The sequence below is a fragment of the Trachypithecus francoisi genome, unplaced genomic scaffold, assembly GCF_009764315.1.
Source record: "Trachypithecus francoisi isolate TF-2019V2 unplaced genomic scaffold, Tfra_2.0 Lachesis_group17, whole genome shotgun sequence".
Classification (NCBI taxonomy): Eukaryota; Metazoa; Chordata; class Mammalia; order Primates; family Cercopithecidae; genus Trachypithecus; species Trachypithecus francoisi.
The window spans coordinates 31618949-31639390 of NW_022681462.1; the positions used below are offsets into that span (position 1 = coordinate 31618949).

The 20442-nt window shown below is 37.7% G+C and overlaps 1 protein-coding gene across 5 annotated transcripts in view; it reads left to right on the forward strand.

Annotated features, from left to right (window-relative positions):
• The window catches only part of CTNNA2 (catenin alpha 2), a 1168663-nt gene that overhangs the window by 1139288 nt on the left and 8933 nt on the right, over positions 1-20442 (forward strand). For 3 of the 5 annotated variants that reach the window (XM_033175260.1, XM_033175264.1, XM_033175265.1), the window contains one exon: positions 352-495. The exons of 1 other annotated variant lie outside the window; for it this stretch is intronic. In XM_033175260.1, the coding sequence (XP_033031151.1) occupies positions 352-495 (144 nt within the window). Of the gene's footprint in view, positions 1-351; positions 496-13227; positions 13359-20442 lie in introns of all 5 variants that reach the window. One more of the 5 variants, XM_033175262.1, reaches the window with a different exon arrangement.

The window sequence follows — 20442 nt, forward strand, 5'->3', positions numbered from 1 at the left end:
CTTCTCTCTTGGTGATCTTCAACACTTTAAATAGGGGATTCAGCCCCTTTGAGCCCCACTACAGTGGTCCCTTACAATGCCTGACAAGGCAGGGTGCATCTTCATTCTCCTCCCACATGGTTCCTTTATCTGTTCAAGAGCCAATGAGAAATCCAAATGGCCAGCCTGCTTAATGTCAAGAAAGCCCATGTGTATATCTCTTTCAGCACGTAATTCCTTCATATACCTCTTTTTTCCCAATTACCCACTCCCTCTTCCACTTCCCTAATCCCTTCCCAAGTAGGGTACATTTTTTTTTTTTTCTTTTGCTCTCTCTCTCACTCTCTCTTTTCTGTATCTCTCGGAAATCAGACAGGAGTTCAGAGCACTTTCACTACCTTTTATGAGGTAGATTGTGATGTCATAGATGGGGGCAGGGCTAGTCAACTTTCTACCCACCTCCCAACCTGTGCTGAGGGAGCTCCGATCGGGAGTGGAAGCAGTGATTCCTCCATGGTGAGTAACTTGACTTTCTAATCTAATGTCTTTCATTGTAATCATGAATTCTGAAGGCAGGGGGGAATGGATTTTAGGGAAATGAAAATGTGTCCACTTAAGGCCTCTTAATATTAACCAAATTTGGGCAAAGGACCTATTTATTCTTTATGTGGGTCAGAAATTCCACAGCACAGATATATTCTTCAATTGTGGTCTAAATTTGAGAAGTGAAAATGGTATTTTTATTTCTTTATTTCTCAGTCTTTCTTCCCATTGGGACTGAAAGTCATGGCATATGTGGAATGAATCCATTCTATAATCTCTTTGTGAGCTTCTCTAAGGAAGGCTAGTCAGAAGGATGTATTCTTTGTTTGGAAGATTTCAGGGTCATGAAATATCCTTTACTGATGTTTGCCGTGAGAATCAGTGGGCCCTTCTAAAATCATGGAGGTTAAAATGTACATGAGGATGATACATGAGGATTATCAACAAATACTTTGGGTGTTAACAAATAAAAGCCTTCTAATGCAGTGACTAAAATGGTGATTTTTTTGAAAAAAGTTACAACTCCTGCAAGTTTAAGAGGTCACAGCCATTTCAAGGTGTCACAGCCAGATTTACTACCCATTTTTGTTGTTGCATGTCATAACACTGATGCTGTTTCATAGGATCTCTTGGTAGTTAAGAGGTATGAAAAGCTGTTGTTGTTTCATTTGGGTTTCTATTATATTACTGATTAGTTCTTTTATATGCCTTAGTATTTAGAAAGAAAAGATCAACTGGAGTGGACACTTTTCTCCACTTCTTCACTTGTTCTCTCCTGGGTACTTATTATAACTGTCAAGATGCAAACTTTTGTATAAAAGGGTAAAGGGAGTTCATGGAGATGGTTGACTCTTTAAGGGATATCAAAGCACTGGGGTGGGTATTCTTGCAAGGGTTTGACCATCAGAATGTGAAACCCTGTTTTTTTTCATAGGATGGGATGAAAGCATCCTGGTGTGGATTATGAGTATTATAAAATATGTAAAGAGGGTATCATTCTTTTTTTTTTTTTTCCAAAACATACATCCCTGGTTAGCTAGCCATGATGAATATTTGTGTTGGAGAATTGGTTTCAGTTTAAAATGAAGAGTCCTTTCTGTCTCATCAATAGCTTCTTTGTTATGCATAAATCCCTGTCCCCCAAAGTTATATGCTTTTATATTTAAAAGCACTATAGCTGATACGGCCCTCTTTGGTACCCTGGGGTTGGGGAATGAGTTTTGAAGTTATTTGAGACCTAAGTTTTCTAACCTAAATACGTGACTATAATGGTAAAGATTTCAGGCCTGATAAAGAAAGGTAGGGCCATAACTGGCCAATAGGAAGATTTTGATGACAGTCACCTGTAGGCAATCTAGTATTGCAATGTGGGCAATAATGCCAATGTCTTATATGTTGGCTTATCCCTCTCAAGTCTCTGACCTACCTTCCATTAAAAGTACTAGACTCCTGAAACCCAGGTAGAAGCAAACCTTCAGTGCCAGAAAAATCTGATGTCTAATCATAGTTCAAGTTTTTAATGTCTTTTATCAACCCCTCATACAGCTGCCAGGTAAGAAATGCTCATATTTTCAAACCCTTGGGACACAATCATCTTTAAACTTCGTGAGTTAAGAACGATTGTGTTGTGCGCTTGTGTAAATTCAGAGAGTCTATCATGGAATGCGTTGTGCATGCACTTATTTATCTTCATGTGCATGTTTCATTTATAGTGATGTTCAGTGTTTTTTTAAATTCATCTTGTATGTATTAAAAGTTTAATTTTAAACTACATACATATATTGTGCTCTAAAGGAGACAGTGAAATGGAATGGAAGTTGCATTAATTTGGGGTCTGAACACTTAGTATGCTAGTTCTATCACTGTGCTTGACTTGTTAGGTAACTCTAAGTAAATTACTCGGATCACTAGGGCCTCAGTTTTCCTCATCTGTAAAATGATGGTAGATGATCAAAAAGAGATATTCTAATGCATCCCTGCTCTAAAATTCTATGGTTTTATGGTATATTATTGAAGAAATGGTTTATGGGAAAATAATTGAATAGTTCGTTTTTATTTTGTGCATACAATTATTAAACCCAGAAAAAAACATTCAATGGAAACAAGGTTTTAAAATGTGCTGCCTATCTGATATAATGCTATTTGGTTTATAATATATGTGACTGAGCCATTTCTTTTAAATAGACAAAATCATTGGATTAATCTGCTAAATCTAAACCACACAGAAAGTTATCTATAAATTGACATATGGGCCGGGCGCGGTGGCTCAAGCCTGTAATCCCAGCACTTTGGGAGGCCGAGACGGGCGGATCACGAGGTCAGGAGTTCGAGACCATCCTGGCTAACACGGTGAAAACCCGTCTCTACTAAAAAATACAAAAAGCTAGCCGGGCGAGGTGGCTGGCGCCTGTAGTCCCAGCTACTCCGGAGGCTGAGGTAGGAGAATGGCATAAACCCGGGAGGCGGATCTTGCAGTGAGCTGAGATCCGGCCACTGCACTCCAGCCCGGGAGACAGAGCGAGACTCCGTCTCAAAAAAAAAAAAAAATTGACATATGAAGAGAGGCAGAATCCATGATAGACAGCTACATAGTGATTTTGGAAGACCGATTCATGTTTTAACTCCATACTTTTGTGTTATTAATGGGGATGTAAAAAACATTTACTGGGTAAGAGATGTAGCTGATCTTACGGGGGCTTCAAAGTTTTAAATTACCTATGTAATATTGCAGGAAATCTCATGTGGTTTTGGAAGGGTGGGTGAGTAGGGAATTGGTGAGTATGGAATTATGTACTATGGGGTATAAACAAAAGTGTAAAGCCTTGCTCTTGAATTTGAGGAATGTGCAACCTCTTTGGGGAGTCTATACGTGTGCCAAGTGCCAACTTAGAAGTGAATACAGTAAGTGCCAAAATAAATATCCCTGCGGCCTGGGTGGGCTGGATTGCACTGGGGAGTCTTATAACAAGCTGATACTTTTAGCTAGCTGAGAACAGAATGGTTTCGATTTTTGTGTTATTGTATATAAAAAGGACAGGGAATTGTTCCAGGTCTTCAAGACCACAGAATTGTAAATGGAGCTGAAGATATCTTGTGTTCAGACATAACATGTGTCAAAAGGTATTGCTTATAGTTCAACCTCATACTTTATCTGAACCCTTTTCCCCTAAATCATATGCTGACTGTACTAGATGAGATACACGTCTTTGGAAGAATTGAGGAGGCAGCAAGTGAGTGAATTGAGTAATTATAAAGATATAATCAGGCAGGTATTTAGTCAGTTACACAAAACTCCACATGCTCACTCACAGTCACAACTATGGAAGAGAAATACATCAACGGCAGAGGAAGGAAAGAGGAAGACTCTAGCTTGGAGATATTCTGGTATTGTGATAAAAGCGGAAAGGGATCATTATTTGGGGGTATCATTAACAGATTTAGAAATGTCAGATGGTAATGGAAATGTCCACATCAGCTAATGAGAATCCATGTAACCGAGATGATTTTATGAAGCAGTTTCCTTGGGCACTAAGCAAGAATAACGTCAGTTTCTCCACCCTTTAACAGCCAATATTGACAAGGTTTTCACACTAAGTAAAACTGAACATGATTATGCAAGTCTCCTTCCCATATACTCTTGGAAATAGGTTATTGATTTGGGCATGATCTATTTACATTGACGAAGAACACTTACATTTGAAAGCCTCTCTGTTGCTGTAGATTCGCAGAAGATTTGCAGTGGATATTTTGCCTCACGCAGGGAAAACTGTTTTTGTATTTCTTGCCATTCAAATCTCTTCCAAATTACTACCTTAGCCATTCTAAAAGACTGGAATTCCACAATTAGAACTGCTGTCTCCTAGCCCCTTTACCAGATTCTAAGAACTTAGTAAGTAAACAAGGACTCCGTTTAGATCATCCAGTGACATGGCTTCTAATTTCCTATTGTGACATCAGAATTAGCTTCTAGAATTTGTTTTCTCAGGAAATCACTTTCAAAGACTAAATTTTTCTGTTTGGGAATGGTGAAGTAGTATGATCAAAGGTAGTTTAACAAAGCAAGAAATACTTTCCTAGCGCTAGTTTCTTTAAAAAAAAAAAAAAAAAAAAAGTCAAGCAGAAGTTAGATTATGTTTATTTCAAGAGAACAATGATGAAGATGATAACTATTCTTTCTTCCTCCTAAGTGTCACTGGAGGTCATTTTAGAAATAAAGCATCAGTCACAGCTATAATTCAACAAATTCATTGAGTATGTAATATGGGATATTCCCTATTCTATATATGATGGATTCATAGAATAAGCATGGAAAACAAGTACATGCACTAGTAGCTATGATTATAATAATCACTTTAAAAGAAATACATATTATGACCGTTTTTGTAGAAAACGATACAGGGGTGTGATTTTTTTTTTTTTTTTTTTTTTTTTTGAGCCTTCACACATAACTGAATAGGAGTTTTCCAGGTGGAAGGAGAGGGAGGAATATCTCAGAAAAGAAACGAAATATCCATAGCATTGAGGTATATAAGTATTCCAGGATAACTGGACCTGAAAAGGTCCTAGAGGGCTGGAAAGATGGAGAAAAGTAAAAAACGTGAGGCTGGTGCTGGATATCAAAGAAATTCTTCTGACTCATGCTGATTTTAATAAGTAGTGTTGATCAATGATCAGGATTATCTGCATGCCAGCTAAGCAGGGGGTTTGGGGGAGACTATTAAAATGCAGGATCCTGGGCCATGTTGCAAATTTCTTGAATCAGGAATGGTAGGGAGTAGGTTCTTGGAGTCTGTAATTAACTACCCCATCCCACTCCCCAACACACACCAGGTGATTCATTTTCACACCAAAGTTTTAGAATCCCTGCAAGGCAACAGAACTGACTCATTCTGTTTCTATGTTCTTAGAAGCAGTTTCAGAGTAAAATAATTGAAGGATCATATTATTAAAAGATTTTGGAAAAAATAGGAGTTAAGGGTAATAAAAGAATATTCTCAAGAAAATTGGTTTAAATTGTGATTAAGCATGAGAACTAAAAGATGGTTATTGCATATAAATAATCAGTGATACTATTAAATCTCTACGTATCTAGATAGATCTAGATATCTCAGAGATCTATATAGATCTAGATCTATATATATCTAGATCTAGATATCTAGTTATTTTTAGCTCTTACAGATATCTCTTGCCAATGATCTGTGGCTCTGTCATTGCCCTTCTTACACCAACTAAAGCAAATACAACCTTGGGTGGTTCTAAAAAGATGTTCCAGGCAAAATTATCTCAAGACCTACTCTTTTACTTAACTAAATACCAAGCAGAGAACAGCAGCAGTTATGTGGTTTTGATTGTTACAGATCTGAAGAATATAAGTTAAATAGTGTTAAAATTATAAGAACGATATTGCCATTAGGTGTGAATTTGGAAACCAACTCTCTCTTTTATAATTGATGAAACTGGGCAACATTCTTAACCTCCCTGGGCTTTTGCTTTTTATTAGAATAGTGATAGATTTTTATTAGAATAGTGATAGCTACTCAGAGAGATAATTGCTCATGGTAAATATTCAAAATATCAACAGTTATATTAAGATAAACTGAAGGATTAGTATGCGCCAGGCATTGTATGAAGCATTTAAAATGCACTATGAGATAGTTTTTTCAATTATGCTCTGTTCAGAAACTTCTGAAATCCTCTGAAGGTCACAAAGTCAGTGGTTGGTATACAGTAGTGCTTCAGAAGACTTCTTTGATATTCTCCAACAGCATGGTGTATTTTTCTGTCATTTCTTGTATGACACTTTAATGTCATTATATTTCTTTCAACTAGTCTGTAAGCTAGTTATAATAGGAATATGTTCGAATGTTCTTTATTTCCTGGTTCCCTGCATAATGAACACATAATCTATGCTTAATACATTAACTTCTTTATCATCCATCCTTCCATTGTAGTGAGGTATCACACCCAAAAAATCCCAATAATTGATTTTGAAATCTGTCATTCCTTCATACTTCCATTCATTTATGTCTACGTGAAAGTGTCTGACTTCAAATGCTAGATTTCAAAGTACACTGTTTACCTAGGATTTGGGGCCAAAAATCAAACAATTAAATGCAATTATTTTTCTAGCTAACTTAATGCCTTTATAATTTAGTCTGTTACATTTTCGGATATATTATGTAAACCCCTTTTAAGAAAAGATTATGCCACGGAAACCTACAGAGTTTTTTCCCAAAAAGCTAAATGAATCAAATTAGTAATTTATTGTAAATAGAAATTTAAAAGTAACATGGTTGGTTGCATTTGCCCCCTTATGCAAAGGTTATGACATATAAATTATTATATAATTATATTTAAATATGAAATATTTTAAATTAAGTCTACTAAATATTTAATGCCCACTATTAAAAATTTGTATATAGCCTTTTATTAATTTAGATTCAACTACAAATGATGAAACATGCAAATAGAGTTACTTCTCTCACATGGAATATATCTGTCTGTAGTTCAGGGAGAATAAAGTGAACACAGAGTCATCAAGGACTTTGACATCTCCTAACTTTATGGCCCATCTGTTCTCAAGTTCATCTTTTGGTCTAAGATTACTGCTAGTGTTCCATCTTTCCAATTTTCATGTAGGAAGAAGAGGTGAGAGGGTTAAACCAGGTGCTTCCTAGCTATGTTAGTCACCCTCCTTCCTAGAAACATCCACCCTTCTGCCCTTCTTCCATATCCACTTTCATCACCATGCATATGGTTTGCTGCAAGAGAGACTGGTAAACACAATGTTTTAGCTAGGTACATTGCTGCCCTGATTAAAATTGAGGTGCCACTAAGTAAAGAGAAGGGCAAATGAATATTAGATGAGCAACCAAGACAGGATGCTAAGAATAAGGATTAAATTACCCTTATGAGATTCGATTTGAAGTAAGCAAGAATTTGGGGATGGAAATCAAAACCTATTTTGGTTTTTTATTATTATACTTTAAGTTCTGCAGTACATGTGCGGAACATGCAGGTTTGTTACATAGGTATACATATGCCATGATGGTTTGCTGCACCCATCAACCTGTCATCTACATTAGGTATTTCTCCTAATGCTACCCCTCCCCCAGGACCCGACCCCCATGAAAGGCCCCACTATGTGATGTTCCCTTCCCTGTGTCCGTGTGTTCTCATTGTTCAACTCCCACTTATGAGTGAGAACATGTGGTGTTTGGTTTTCTGTTCTTGTGATAGTTTGCTGAGAATGATGGTTTCCAACTTCATCCATGTCCCTGTAAAGGACATGAACTCATCCTTTTTTAAGGCTGCATAGTATTCCATGGTGTATATGTGCCAGATTTTCTTTATCCAGTCTATCATTGTTGGGCATTTGGGTTGGTTCCAAGTCTTTGCTATTGTGAACAGTGCCTCAGTAAACATATGTGTGTGTGTATCTTTATAGTAGAATGATTTATAATCCTTTAGGTATTTACCCAGTAATGGGATTGCTGGGTCAAATGATATTTCTAGTTCTAGATCCTTGAGGAATCGCCACACTGTCTTCCACAATGGTTGAACTAATTTACACTCCCACCAACGGTGTAAAAGCAATCCTATTTCTCGATGTCCTCTCCAGCATCTGTTGTTTTCTGACTTTTTAATGATTGCCATTCTAACTTGTGTGGATGGTATCTCATTGTGGCTTTGATTTGCATTTATCTAATGACCAGTGATGATGAGCATTATTTCATATGTTTGTTGGCTGCATAAACGTCTTCTTTTAGAGAAGTGTCTTTTCATATCCTTTGCCCACTTTTTGATGGGGTTGTTTGATTTTCTTGAAAATGTAAGTTCTTTGTAGATTCTGAATATTAGCCCTTTGTCAGAGGGATAGATTGCAAACATTTTCTCCATTCTGTAGGTTACCTGTTCACTCTGATGATAGTTTCTTTTGCTGTGCAGAAGCTCATTAATTTAATTAGATCCCATTTATCTATTTGGGCTTTTGTTGCCATTGCTTTTGGTGTTTTGGTCATTAAGTCTTTGCCCATGCCTGTGTCCTGAATGGTATTGCCTAGGTTTTCTTCTAGGGTTTTATGGTTTTAAGGTCTTAATGTTTAAGTCTTTAATCCATCATCTCAGCCCCAAATCTCCTTAAGCAACTTCAGCAAAATCTCAGGATACAAAATTAATGTACAAAAATCACAAGCATTCCTATATACCAATAACAGACAAACAGAGAGTCAAATCATGAGTGAACTCCCATTCACAATTGCTACAAAGAGAATAAAATACCTAGGAATCCAACTTACAAGGGATATGAAGAACCTTTTCAAGGAGAACTACAAACCACTGCTCAATGAAATAAAAGAGGACACAAACAAATGGAAGAACATTCCATGCTTATGGATAGGAAGAATGAATATCATGAAAATGGCCACACTACTCAAAGTAATTTATAGATTCAATGCTGTCTCCATCAAGCTACCATTGACTTTCTTCACATAATTTGGAAAAAAAAAAAAAAAAACACTTTAAATCTCATGTGGAACCAAAAAAGCGCCCACATAGCCAAGACAATCCTAAGCCAAAAGAACAAAGCTGGAGGCATCACGCTACCTCACTTCAAACTATACTACAAGGCTACAGTAATAAAAATAGCATGATACTGGTACCAAACCAGAGATATAAACCGATAGATCAGAACAGAGGCCTCAGAAATAACACCACACATCTACAACCATCCGATCTTTGACAAACCTGACAAAAACAAGAAATAGGAAAAGGATTCCCTAACCATATGCAGAAAGCTGAAATTGGATCCCTTCCTTACACCTTATACCAAACCTATTCTTTGTAGTTTTTTGAAACTCAAAACTCATATTTAGTTGCTCTGCAAACAGTTTAAAAGGCTTTTTTCTATGTTTTTGAGGGAATTAAGATAGGTAACTCCTGCCTACAGAATACCAGCTTTTCTGGGAGGTGGAGGACTTTGTTTCCCAGTAGCCTTCTCTTGCTGAGTTATACTGGCAGATAGAAGCTGCCAATGAAGGCTTTGACTTGGTACAATGATTCCCATCTTATGAGGAATCTGAAAAGCATGGGGAAGAGTTAGGCTTGGGGTGCAGTTGTTACAAGTGTATGCCCTCCATTAAGTGGAACAAGAACTGAATGCTGACTTTCAATAGCTGGCTCTATGACCTGAGCAAGTTGCTTCACCTCTCTGAGCCCCATTTTCTCAGCGATAAAGGGAAAATCATATTAGTATCTACTTCATTGAGTTATTATTAGGATTAATGGTATTAATGTGCATGATACATTTAGCACAGAGTCCAGAATGTAGGTGTACTAAATAAATGAGTAGGTATTTTTTGTTATCTTCTCTGCCCACAAAAGACAATATAGTCTTTTGGATAATATTGGTGCCCTCCAGTTCTTATATCATGTCTACCCCAAGCAAGGTGCTTGACATAACAGCAGTGAGCAACCAGCCAAGGCATCTGCTCTCATCAAGATTGCATTCTTTTGTCACTCGGAGTCCTCGAGGAGTCACTGACAGAGAGGGGGTAGTTGAAAATACAGAAAGGAATAACTTCAATAGAAGTGAAATAGTGATTGTCACATTTCACTCTGTAAATGAATCACATGGATAGCCAACCAAAATGGAGATTCCTGAAATCCACAGTTCTGAAACTCAGCTCTGAGAAGGGATCAGGAATCTGTATTTTATTCCTAAATGTTCCTAATGCAGATGATTCATGGATCACACTTTTAAAAACACTGGTCTAGGAAGTGGAGGAAAGAGAAACCTATAGGCTATAGTGAGAATTTCTCCGGGCAGTTTAATCCCTTTCCTAGTCCCTTTTCTAGGAAAACTGGGTTTGCTTCTTTAGGCTGATTCAGTCTAGCCTAATTTGGATAATTCTTTACTATTGGAAGCTTGTTGTAGTTATCCACTGTAGGATGTTTAAGAACATCTTTGGCTTCTCCCAACTAGATGCTTGTAGCAACTTTTATTCTCCAGCAGTGATAATCACAAATGTCTCCAAACATTGCTGAATGTATCCTGGAGTGGGTGGCAAAATTACCTGCAGATGAGAACCATAGGACTAGTTGAAATCTTGACCTTTCACTTAGGATATACATACTGCTTTAACTGGAGCCTTTCACGTCTTCCCTCTGGAAGGGTGGAAGATGGCAGATAAAATAGTTCAAGATTTATCTGCCAACCTCATTTCCAGCCAGGTGTGAGTGGGTGGAGGTACACTTCTCTAAAAGAAAGACCCCTGAGAGCCTATCACAGTCATCCTCTAGCCATAACCTTCCTACAAAGGTCTCCATTTGCATCTTTGCCTGGTTATCCCCAAATCTTCCTGTCTTAGAGCTTATGTATTTCTATTCCCAATGGTAAAAATGTTTTCATATCACTTTTTTAGAAAACCTTTTCATATATCATTACATATTTACCTAGTCTCTCTGTACATTTTAAAATTTTTGCTCATGCCTGTAAATCCCAGCACTTTGGGAGAGGCCAAGGCCGGCGGATCACAAGGTCAAAAGATCGACACCACACTGGCCAACACGGTGAAACCCCGTCTCTACTAAAAATACAAAAATTAGCTGAGCGCGGTGGCGTGCACCTGTAATCCCAGCTACTCGGGAGACTGAGGCAGGAGAATCGCTTGAACCCGGGAGATGGAGGTTGCAGTGAGCCGAGATCGCGCCACTGCACTCCAGCCTAGCGACAGAGCAAGACTCCGTCTCAAAAATAAATTTTTACATGGTGAGAGAATGAGTAACTACATTTTAAAAAATAAGAAAAAACTAAAGTGATACTTAAAATAATAGTTTTAATAATGTTAAGAACATAAGGCTAAGGATTCCCTAGAGATTCAAATTGTTTTCTGTGTTTGTTCATATATATTATGATGATGAGTAACTCTGCAATGCTGAAATTAGTGTTGGGTGAGCCCTAAAAACCAAGCAAGTTGTAGGTAGAAGCTGAAGAAGTTGCATGGCTTAGCATTCATTTTTTAAAAGAAAATTGGAGAACTGTAACAGGCAGTGACTTCAGATATAACAGAAATCATGCTTTCTTTCAAAGATATACCTGTAGTATAATTGAATAACTTTTCCTGGCATTTTTTAATGTATCAGGTAAAGGAATAATGAGGCAACCTTTACATCGTGTAATAAATATGGAGGTGATTTAACTTTGTCAAAGGCTATATTCACAGAGACTCTAAGATAGCAATTGTGCCATGAGGAAACTTTCATCTTAAGCATGATTTTTAGTGGGTGTAAGATACTGTATCATACCCTCTACAACCCTTTAATGTTTATCTTTGTTCCTTGGTTAAAAGTTATCATCTTATTGGAAGTTAAAGGTAGTCCTTTTTTTTTTAAAGGAAATTTTCCAGTTTCATGAACTTGTGGCTTTCTTTCAAATAAACCACTAATTTTTTTTAATTTTTTTTTTTTTTTTTTTTTTTAGCAACACTATTATGCATTTCCAGTCCTCTGAGGATTCGATTTCCTTTAATCTGTTGTTTTGAAAGTTTCTTGTATAACCCATCCTCGTTGCAAGGGAACAGACAATATGTTGTCCATCCACAGAGGCTCTTTGTTGGACCAAAGAGATGATATTTCCAGTTTTAGATTGAAGGGAACCCTTTGGTGCTTTTGCTGAATTTTCCCTAAAGTACATTCACTCCAGGAGAAACAGACTAGAAGGTTCCAATTAGGCCAAGCCCTGGCAGGCACCTATATGGAGAAGTATCCTGGCTTGTTAGGAGAACCACCTTACATCTTTTATTTAAAGGCAGTTGGAACTGTGGTATATTGATAATGCACTATACCTGAGGACAGAGGTCATGCGCTTGAATCCCTGGTAATTGTCTATTAGGTAGCAAGTTCTTCCTCCCTAAGCCTCAGTTTCCTATCTGTCGAATGATGTGCCTAAAGTGATGTAGCACTTTTTTTTTTTTTTTTTTTTTTGGTGAGAATTAAGTGATAGTAGCATATAGTAGAGATTTAATTGGTTGGGAGGTTCAATATGTTTTGAATCTTGAAAAAAATAAAGTATATTAACCAGTAGACAAGTGCTAATCAACTTTTATTGATTATTAAATTGATGCATAAGACCAGCCGACTGATAAATAATTGATGTTCAGGGACAGCCTGCACCGAGGAAACATAAGAGAATCCTTCACAGCACAGACCATCTCCATAATCCCCATTTGCACAGCAAATCCCAGTATGATTTATATGGTTCTAGCCTTAGTGGCGAACATATGAGTAAAGGGGGCAAAAAGGTACTTATTCATTAAGACCCAGAAATCTAGCTATGACAACATGACCACACACACAAAGTCTTGGAGGACAAAGCAGTAAATAAGTAATGATTTGATTCTAGAATAAATGGCAACCAGATTTAAGGTGGAACCACCAAGGACAGGCTCATCAATGTGCTGACAGCTCCTGTTGAAAGAATGGTCTACCTTCATTTTTTGGTTGACTTTTTTTTCTTTTTGTGCTGCACTCCAAAGCCAAATTTAAGGGCCCCAAGCATGTTTCCTGTGTTCTATACTTTGGAAACTGTATTTCCTGACCATTCTCTGTAATTGGAAAAAGATAAGATTATAACTAGGCTTACCCCATGAGTACTTCAGGTGGAAGAAGAAAACTTCTTTTAGAAGTACTTTTCTCTTGTTTTGCTAGGGCTTATCATGCCCTCATGCTATGCTGGTCATCTGTTGGAATACCCTCTCCTGTGGAGCGAAGACCCTGGGCCTGAGGCACCAAGGAGTTCTAATAAATTAAAATGAAGATCCCAAAAGAACTTCCCAAAGGTACCCAGAGGTGATGTAATAATCTTTTATAGTCACAGACTTCTCTAAAATTTAACAAGTACTTTATTTTCTCACTTGGACCTCAGAATAACTCACAAAAGTATATTGTTATTAACCCCCTTTTACAATTGAAAAAATAGAAACTCAAAGAGATTACAGAGTGTCCAAACTTTCACAGCTAGTAACTGGGACAGCCAAGACTTAGAGCCAGTTTCTCTAATGTATTATCTTGTTCTTTGTGCAGTGTAAGGATGGTGCTGGTATCTCTGTGCTCTGTAGACTAGTGGTTGGACAAGAAATACAGGGAATAGCATGTTTCAGATGGTATGGATGATAACAGGTAATATGTATTAGGTTCTTTATAAATTATATTATCAGTCTCACATTTCATGGTGTGTGCTGCATGACACATTAAAAGATTATGTTGCAAAAGTTTTTAAATTTTTTGATAAATAAATGGTATATAATGTTTAGGGATAAGGAGAATTAGAAGTTGTATTTAATCAGGTTTTCTGTGAACATGTAGACAGTTTTGTTGGTTGCTGGCAAGAAAATGAAAAAGTAGAAGATGATGTTCCCTGCTACTTGACTAATTCATATCTCAGGTGAATCATGATTGCAAGATTGGAAGTTTGTACAACTTTTCTCCTGTTATGGCTTAAGGAAGTTCACCTCATTACTGTTTTGTCACTTGACTCACGCTTGTGAACAGTTAAAACACATCATAAGGCGTCTTTCCCTCCACATAAATTACATCAATAGCCAGGAATAAAGACTTAGGGCAGGAAAAGCCTATGGGAGATCCGCCTGGTCAAAGAAGACTGCATGTTCTACCCAGATAGGAATTTTATGAGCCTTCAAGTAGACCCAAAAAAGTCAACTTTTCTCTGTTTTGATTTTCTCATATATAAAAAGCAGGAATGATGGTATTCAACTGTACATCTTATGAAGATCGATTTATTAAGGTACAAGCACTATATCTAGCAAGCATATAATTCTGTGCCTCTTAGATGCTGGTGCTATTAATGGAGGAGATGATTTGTAAAGAAATATCAGTATTTTATAAACAAAGCAAAAATTAAATGATTTAAATTGTGGCTGTTTTTTGAGCAAAGACTGATCTTGAAATGCTAACATGCAAGATACAGTAAGAGGAAGAGGACATAGATTTGTATTGCAATTTGGCTAAAGTTTACTTTCACTTTTGTTTCTCCGAATTCCACTCTCCTGACAATCTCATGCATTTGGAAGAATTAATAGGTGATAAGAATGGATACTGAACTAGGCATTGTGCCCTAGTTTTGTGTCTTTGGACAAGCCTTTCATGTCCTATTTCCCCACCCATAAAATTACAATGCTTCAACAACATCTCGGCAAATATTTATGGAGGACCCATATGCCAGGCACTGTTTTAGATGTTTGGGATATAATGGGAGGTAGTGAACAAGAAACATAAAAATATGAGGATATAAGAATGTTAAAATAGAGAAAGTATGGCAAATTGAGGTATAAGGATGGAAATGGAGCTGCAATTTCAAAAGTATGGCTTGGGTAGTTTTCACCAAGATGCTGATATTTGAATAAAGATCAGATGGATGTGAGGGAGCAAGCCTTACAGGTATCTCAGGTGGGGAAGAGTTTTCTAGGCAGAGGAAATAGTAAATGCTAAGGCCTTGCATTGCAAACATGACTGGTCTTTCTGAGCAGTAAACAAGAAACCAGTATTTAGGAGTTGAGTTAATCAGAGCAAAATCGCACGTATTGGGCCCCATGGTGAAGACCATTTTGATAGATTTGGATTTAACTCAGTCTGTGATTGAGGAGCCACTCCAGGTTGTTAAGATAAGTGATATTGAGTTCATGTAACAGGATCCTTCTGGCTTACATTTGAGAATAAACGGGGTAAAGGGTGGGAAGCAAGGAAACTAGTTAGGGGAAGCTTTAGCAACAAGCCAGTAAGAGGTTCTGATGAGTTGGCCACGTGGATAAAAGTGAAAAAGATGAAAAGAGACCAAGTAATAGATATGTTTTGAAGATGTTGCTGACAGGACATGATGGCAGATTAAATGTTGAGTTGGAGAAAACAGTTGTAGCATAAGATTCTGGGTATTTAACCAAAGCAGTGGGAAGAACTGTGTTGCCAATAACAGATGAAGAGGACTGCAAAAGGATCAGGTTGGGGCAAGGGTGGAGTTAATCATAGAGCTCTCACTGTCTCTGGAAGGTTGGGAACAGTCCACAAGAAAAGGCTTACAGATGCTTAGATCATTCTCTTCATGTCAAGTGGTGGTTTTTGTGAAGATAACTGATATTTGAATAAAGATCAGATGGATGTGAGGGAGCAAGCCTTACAGGTATCTCAGGTGGGGAAGAGTTTTTTACTTTTAAAGAACTTTTATGAGGTAGAGGTAAGTTTAGTGGTTGTTCAAGATCTTGTAGTTAGTGATCCATCCAGTCAAGGTTTGAACTCAGTATGGGTTGTCTTGAGGATGCCCTTTGCTTTTTTTTTTTTTTTTTTTATGTGTATCTTCTTGCCTTTCCCTGACTTTTATAGAAAGAACCTGAAGTACAATTTAGATGGAAGATAGATAATAGAATGGTTACAACTCATTGTTAAAAGTAATAGAAAACCCCTACCTGCATCTGTGATCGTGTACACGGTAATCATTTGAAAATTATTTGAACGTGTGTTAATGTTAGTGGTGGATTTATAGCTCACAATGGAAAGAGCAGTGACCAGGAAGAAAGAAAATGATTTGGAGGGCATTTATTCTGTGTCTACTCAAAAAATATTTTAAAGTAGACAGAAAAAAAAAAGCGTTCAATTATTAAAAACCCATGGATCAACTGCTCAAATTTAAAACTAATTTAATTAAAATTACTGATTTTTAAACTATTGTACTAATGACCTCTTATGAGCCCTTAAATGATGATAGCATTTCCTCTTAATTTCTGTAATGAAAAAAGAGTTGAAATTTTAGGTTAATGTAGTGAATTATTTTATATAGCTACATGTGTGTCTAACATTTCACTTCAGTTTTCTGTGCTATAGTTAAGAGCTCCTTCTTTATGAATTATGTGAGGAGAAATTATATTAGAGGTAGAAGTGATATTAATATACTACTCTTAATTGGAGCAATGATTGCACAGGTGACATGAGTCAAATCATAGCCCTCTCCTATACAGTTCTGTATAGAAGGCCCATATTGGATATGGTAAATGGTATCATCTTGATTGCTAACTCTCACCAATTGCTGGTGTTTGACTGAGCTATATGTTGAGAAGAATGCTGAGACCATGGCTAGGTTCAGTAGGAAAAAAGGTCCTGATTGATTGGGCATATCTATTAAGGATACCGATGAAGAAATGGCAGTACGTTTGTCACACACTAATCATCCTTGTTTCATTGGTTCTAGAAAGGGCTTAGAGCATTGACAAGTATGGGTTGTCTTGAGGATGCCCATTGCTATTTTTTTTTTTTTTTTTTGATATATATCTTCTTGCCTTTTCCTGACTTGTACAGCCATTAGCCCAGGCACTGTCCTTTTCAGTAACCTTGGATTTGTTCTTTGGAAGGTCTTTTCATATAACCTGACATTTGCTACCTTATTTGGTTAATAAATGTGTGCATAGCAGTACCAAAGGCAGCAAGATGGCTGTGCTTATGTTCTGGGAAGCTAGTTGGATGAGATTTTCAAGTAATCCTAAAGAATAGGTAGATTTGAAACTGGGAATTTATTGGTGGACTTAGATGCTGAGATAAGGTCATTCTTAGCTGGAGATGGTGGATGCTGGCTTCAGTGGTTTAAGACCAAATAAAAGATAAAAAATTATGCATTTGTAACCCGCTTTGTAGCAAAATACAGTTAAAGATTTAGGAAACAATGCTAGGGAACCCAAGTGTTGGTGTTTCAAAGGAAATAAACCCAGGGCTTTGGGAGATTTGGCCTTCAATGTTTGGTGGGCACGTCCAAACAAGAAGGGGCTCCCTTTTAGGGGTAGTAAGGAATCTCAACTGGGGTCTGACAACAGTGTATACTCAGAGTCAATGAAGTAAGGTGTCATCCTTTACGAGGTAACACCATTTGTTTTTTATTTTGATGATTCCCAAATTAGATATTTAAACATCAGCTTCCCAGGCTAGATTACCTTTCTTCCTCGTTCTAGTAGAGCCATCTTGACTCTCTATTATCAGTATTCCTTACCAAGTCCTAAATGTTCTTAGATATTTTAGGTGTCACATCTTTACATACGATTCCTATGTTTTCTTGCACTCAGTCTTGACTACCCCTTTATTCCATCTAAAGGATTCAATAGTGCTAGAAAAGATACATAAGTGTTGGTATTTTCCTATTCCCCTCTTGAACTTCTCCATTCCTTATCCCTAAAACTGTAAGATTTAGGCACCGAGACCAAGCCAAGATGGTGGTAGCTTCAGTAAGAAGAGAGTTAAAGAAAGTCTAAAATGCTGAATGGGGGAAACTTTGAAAGGAAAAAAAATAAGAAGGAAGATGTAGGAAAAGAGAAATATAAATTTTATAAGACCATGTTTGGACTCACTTGGTGATTTAAGGAAAGGTGGGTCACAGTAATAATAAAAGCTGAGATTTGTTAAGGGCTTATCATGTGCCAGGCACTCAATTTCAGTGACATTATCTCATTTAATGTTTTATAAGACTAGAAAGTGCCATGTTCGTTTTTACTTTTAAAGAAGTTTTATGAGGTAGAGGTAAGTTTAGTGGTTGTTCAAGATCTTATAGTTAGTGATCCATCCAATCAAGGTTTGAACTCAGGCTTTAAGGTAGGACAGATGAAAGCATGCATGTAAGAATTACTAGAGACAGAGAGTGCACAGGAGAGGAAGAAAGAGGTGGGGAAGAGGTGATCACACAAAAGGGGCTGGGGTCCCAAGGAGAGGCAGCAAACACTCAATGGGAACGGAATCACTCTGCTCTCTCCTCATCCTGGACCTCAGTAGCAACAGAGACTTTGGCTGGCTATTTCTATACACCTGATGAGGAGAGGATCACAGCCTGCATGCGTGTTTACATCCCCCGAATAATGCCACATTAGGACATAGCTCCTAGGGCTTAGATGAGAAGGGAAGTGAAAAAATGAGGAAGAATCATTCTGGATCTTCAGATTTTGCTCATTTTCCAGGCACAGTACTCCACCAACCTGCACCCAAACCACAGCCTTTGACTCGTCTAGTCTACTTTTCTCTCCGTGATTATGCATTGCATGCTGGAGGGTAGGAGCCATTTTGCAAGTTATTAAATGGCCTTCAGTACTTAGCAGCAGATACCACGTTCATACGAGCAGGGTCATTTAGTGGCACTTTGATCCATTTTATGAAAACGTACTTCTCGTGGGTTCTTAGACAATGGTTCCTCTTACATTTGTCTTATGGTCATGATGATACCACCTAGGGAGGGAGAAAGGTGGAAACAGAGGGATCAAAGGTGTTGATGCTCTGCTAGCTGGCTCTCCTATCGGTAAGGTAAAAAGGAGGCTTAGCTCCTTGCAGAATTATTTATAAGACATAAACCTTGGGTGATCAAGACATGCTGATGCACAGAATCAGGGATGACAAGATGAACAGTTAATGCCTTACGTATTCATGTGACATAAGGACTGTCTCTCTGCCCAAGAATATTTCCCAATTATGGGAGGTGCCTGAAAGCCTGTTGGCTCTTCTCTTTGTTGCATAATTCCTCATGAGTTTTTTGTTACATGGAAACCACTAACTTAGAGGAGGTCTCTGGCAGGAGATCCTGAAGGGTTGGGATAAGGGAGGGTGTTGAAAGGAAGCAAGGAAAGAAGAAGTATAGGAAAAGAAGGCGGAGACTGGTTAGAGGAACAGGTGTCTCTGTTCCTAACTTTCCAAGGGCCAACCTATCAGCACTCCCACTTATCTTCAAGATTTCCATGTTAGAAAGAATGCCTTGTTTTGGGTTGAGCAAAAACTGTTCTGCCTTTATTGGTGAGAAAAAAAAAATGGCTCTAAGCCATATTTAGGAAAATTGTTGACTATAATTAAGCTTTCACGGGAGTCCCCAAGGTTTACTTACCTATAATTGAAAAAATGCAAATGAAGACAGTTAATCAGTGGACTGGCCAACTATGAAGCACTGCTACCTACCTAAATGAATTAAAAATGAAGACACAAATATGTCCAGTTGAGAAAGTTACCAGAGAGCCAATTGGTAAATTTCTCAGCAAGGCTGAGAAATTTTTCTTAGCCTGACTGAGCCTGCAGTGCCTTTCTGCTAAGGTCTTTGCCAATTTAATCTTGAGCCATTCCATGCAGATTTCCTAACAACTGGCCTTCAGCACTGGCTGATTCTCTGGCATTACTTAAAGGAAGCCCTGAAGGAAAGGTAACAGACCTCTCGTCCTCTTTTCTGTGTAATTGATCCATTACTTAGAGCTGGAAGATATTTGCTTTACAAATCCTGTTGTCAAATGGGAATACCCTTGGAATTAGAAACTCTTCAGAAGTTATCACATAGAATTTCACTTATCAGGGATCAGTATGTGTTGCAATATTAACTCTTTTAATGTGGTTTTATTTGAGACACAGTCTCTTTCTGTCACCCAGGGTAGAATGCAGTGGCTCCATCTCAGCTCACTGCAACCCCCTCCTCCTGGGTTCAAGTGATTCTCCTGCCTCAGCCTCCCCAGTAGCTGGGATTACAGGCACCTGCCAACACGCCTGGCTAATTTTTGTATTTTTAGTAGAGATGGGGTTTCACCATGTTGACCAGACTGGTCTCGAGCTCCTGGCCTCAAGTAATCCGCCCACCTCGGCCTCCTAAAATGCTGGGATTATAGGCATGAACCACCATGCCCAGCTTTGAAGTTTTGTTTTTTTTGTTTTTTTTTTTAATAACAGTAAATACAACATATCTGTGATGCTCACTTTTACTAACACCATCCTTCCTTGTTAAAATATGCAGCCAATTTTTATCACCTGATTTAAAATCCCCTAAATGTTTTGCATTTCTGTTAATACTTAAATCTTCTCCTTAATTAGCAAATTATAATATGGTATTAGTACAAAAAAGTGCACAATATGTCCCTA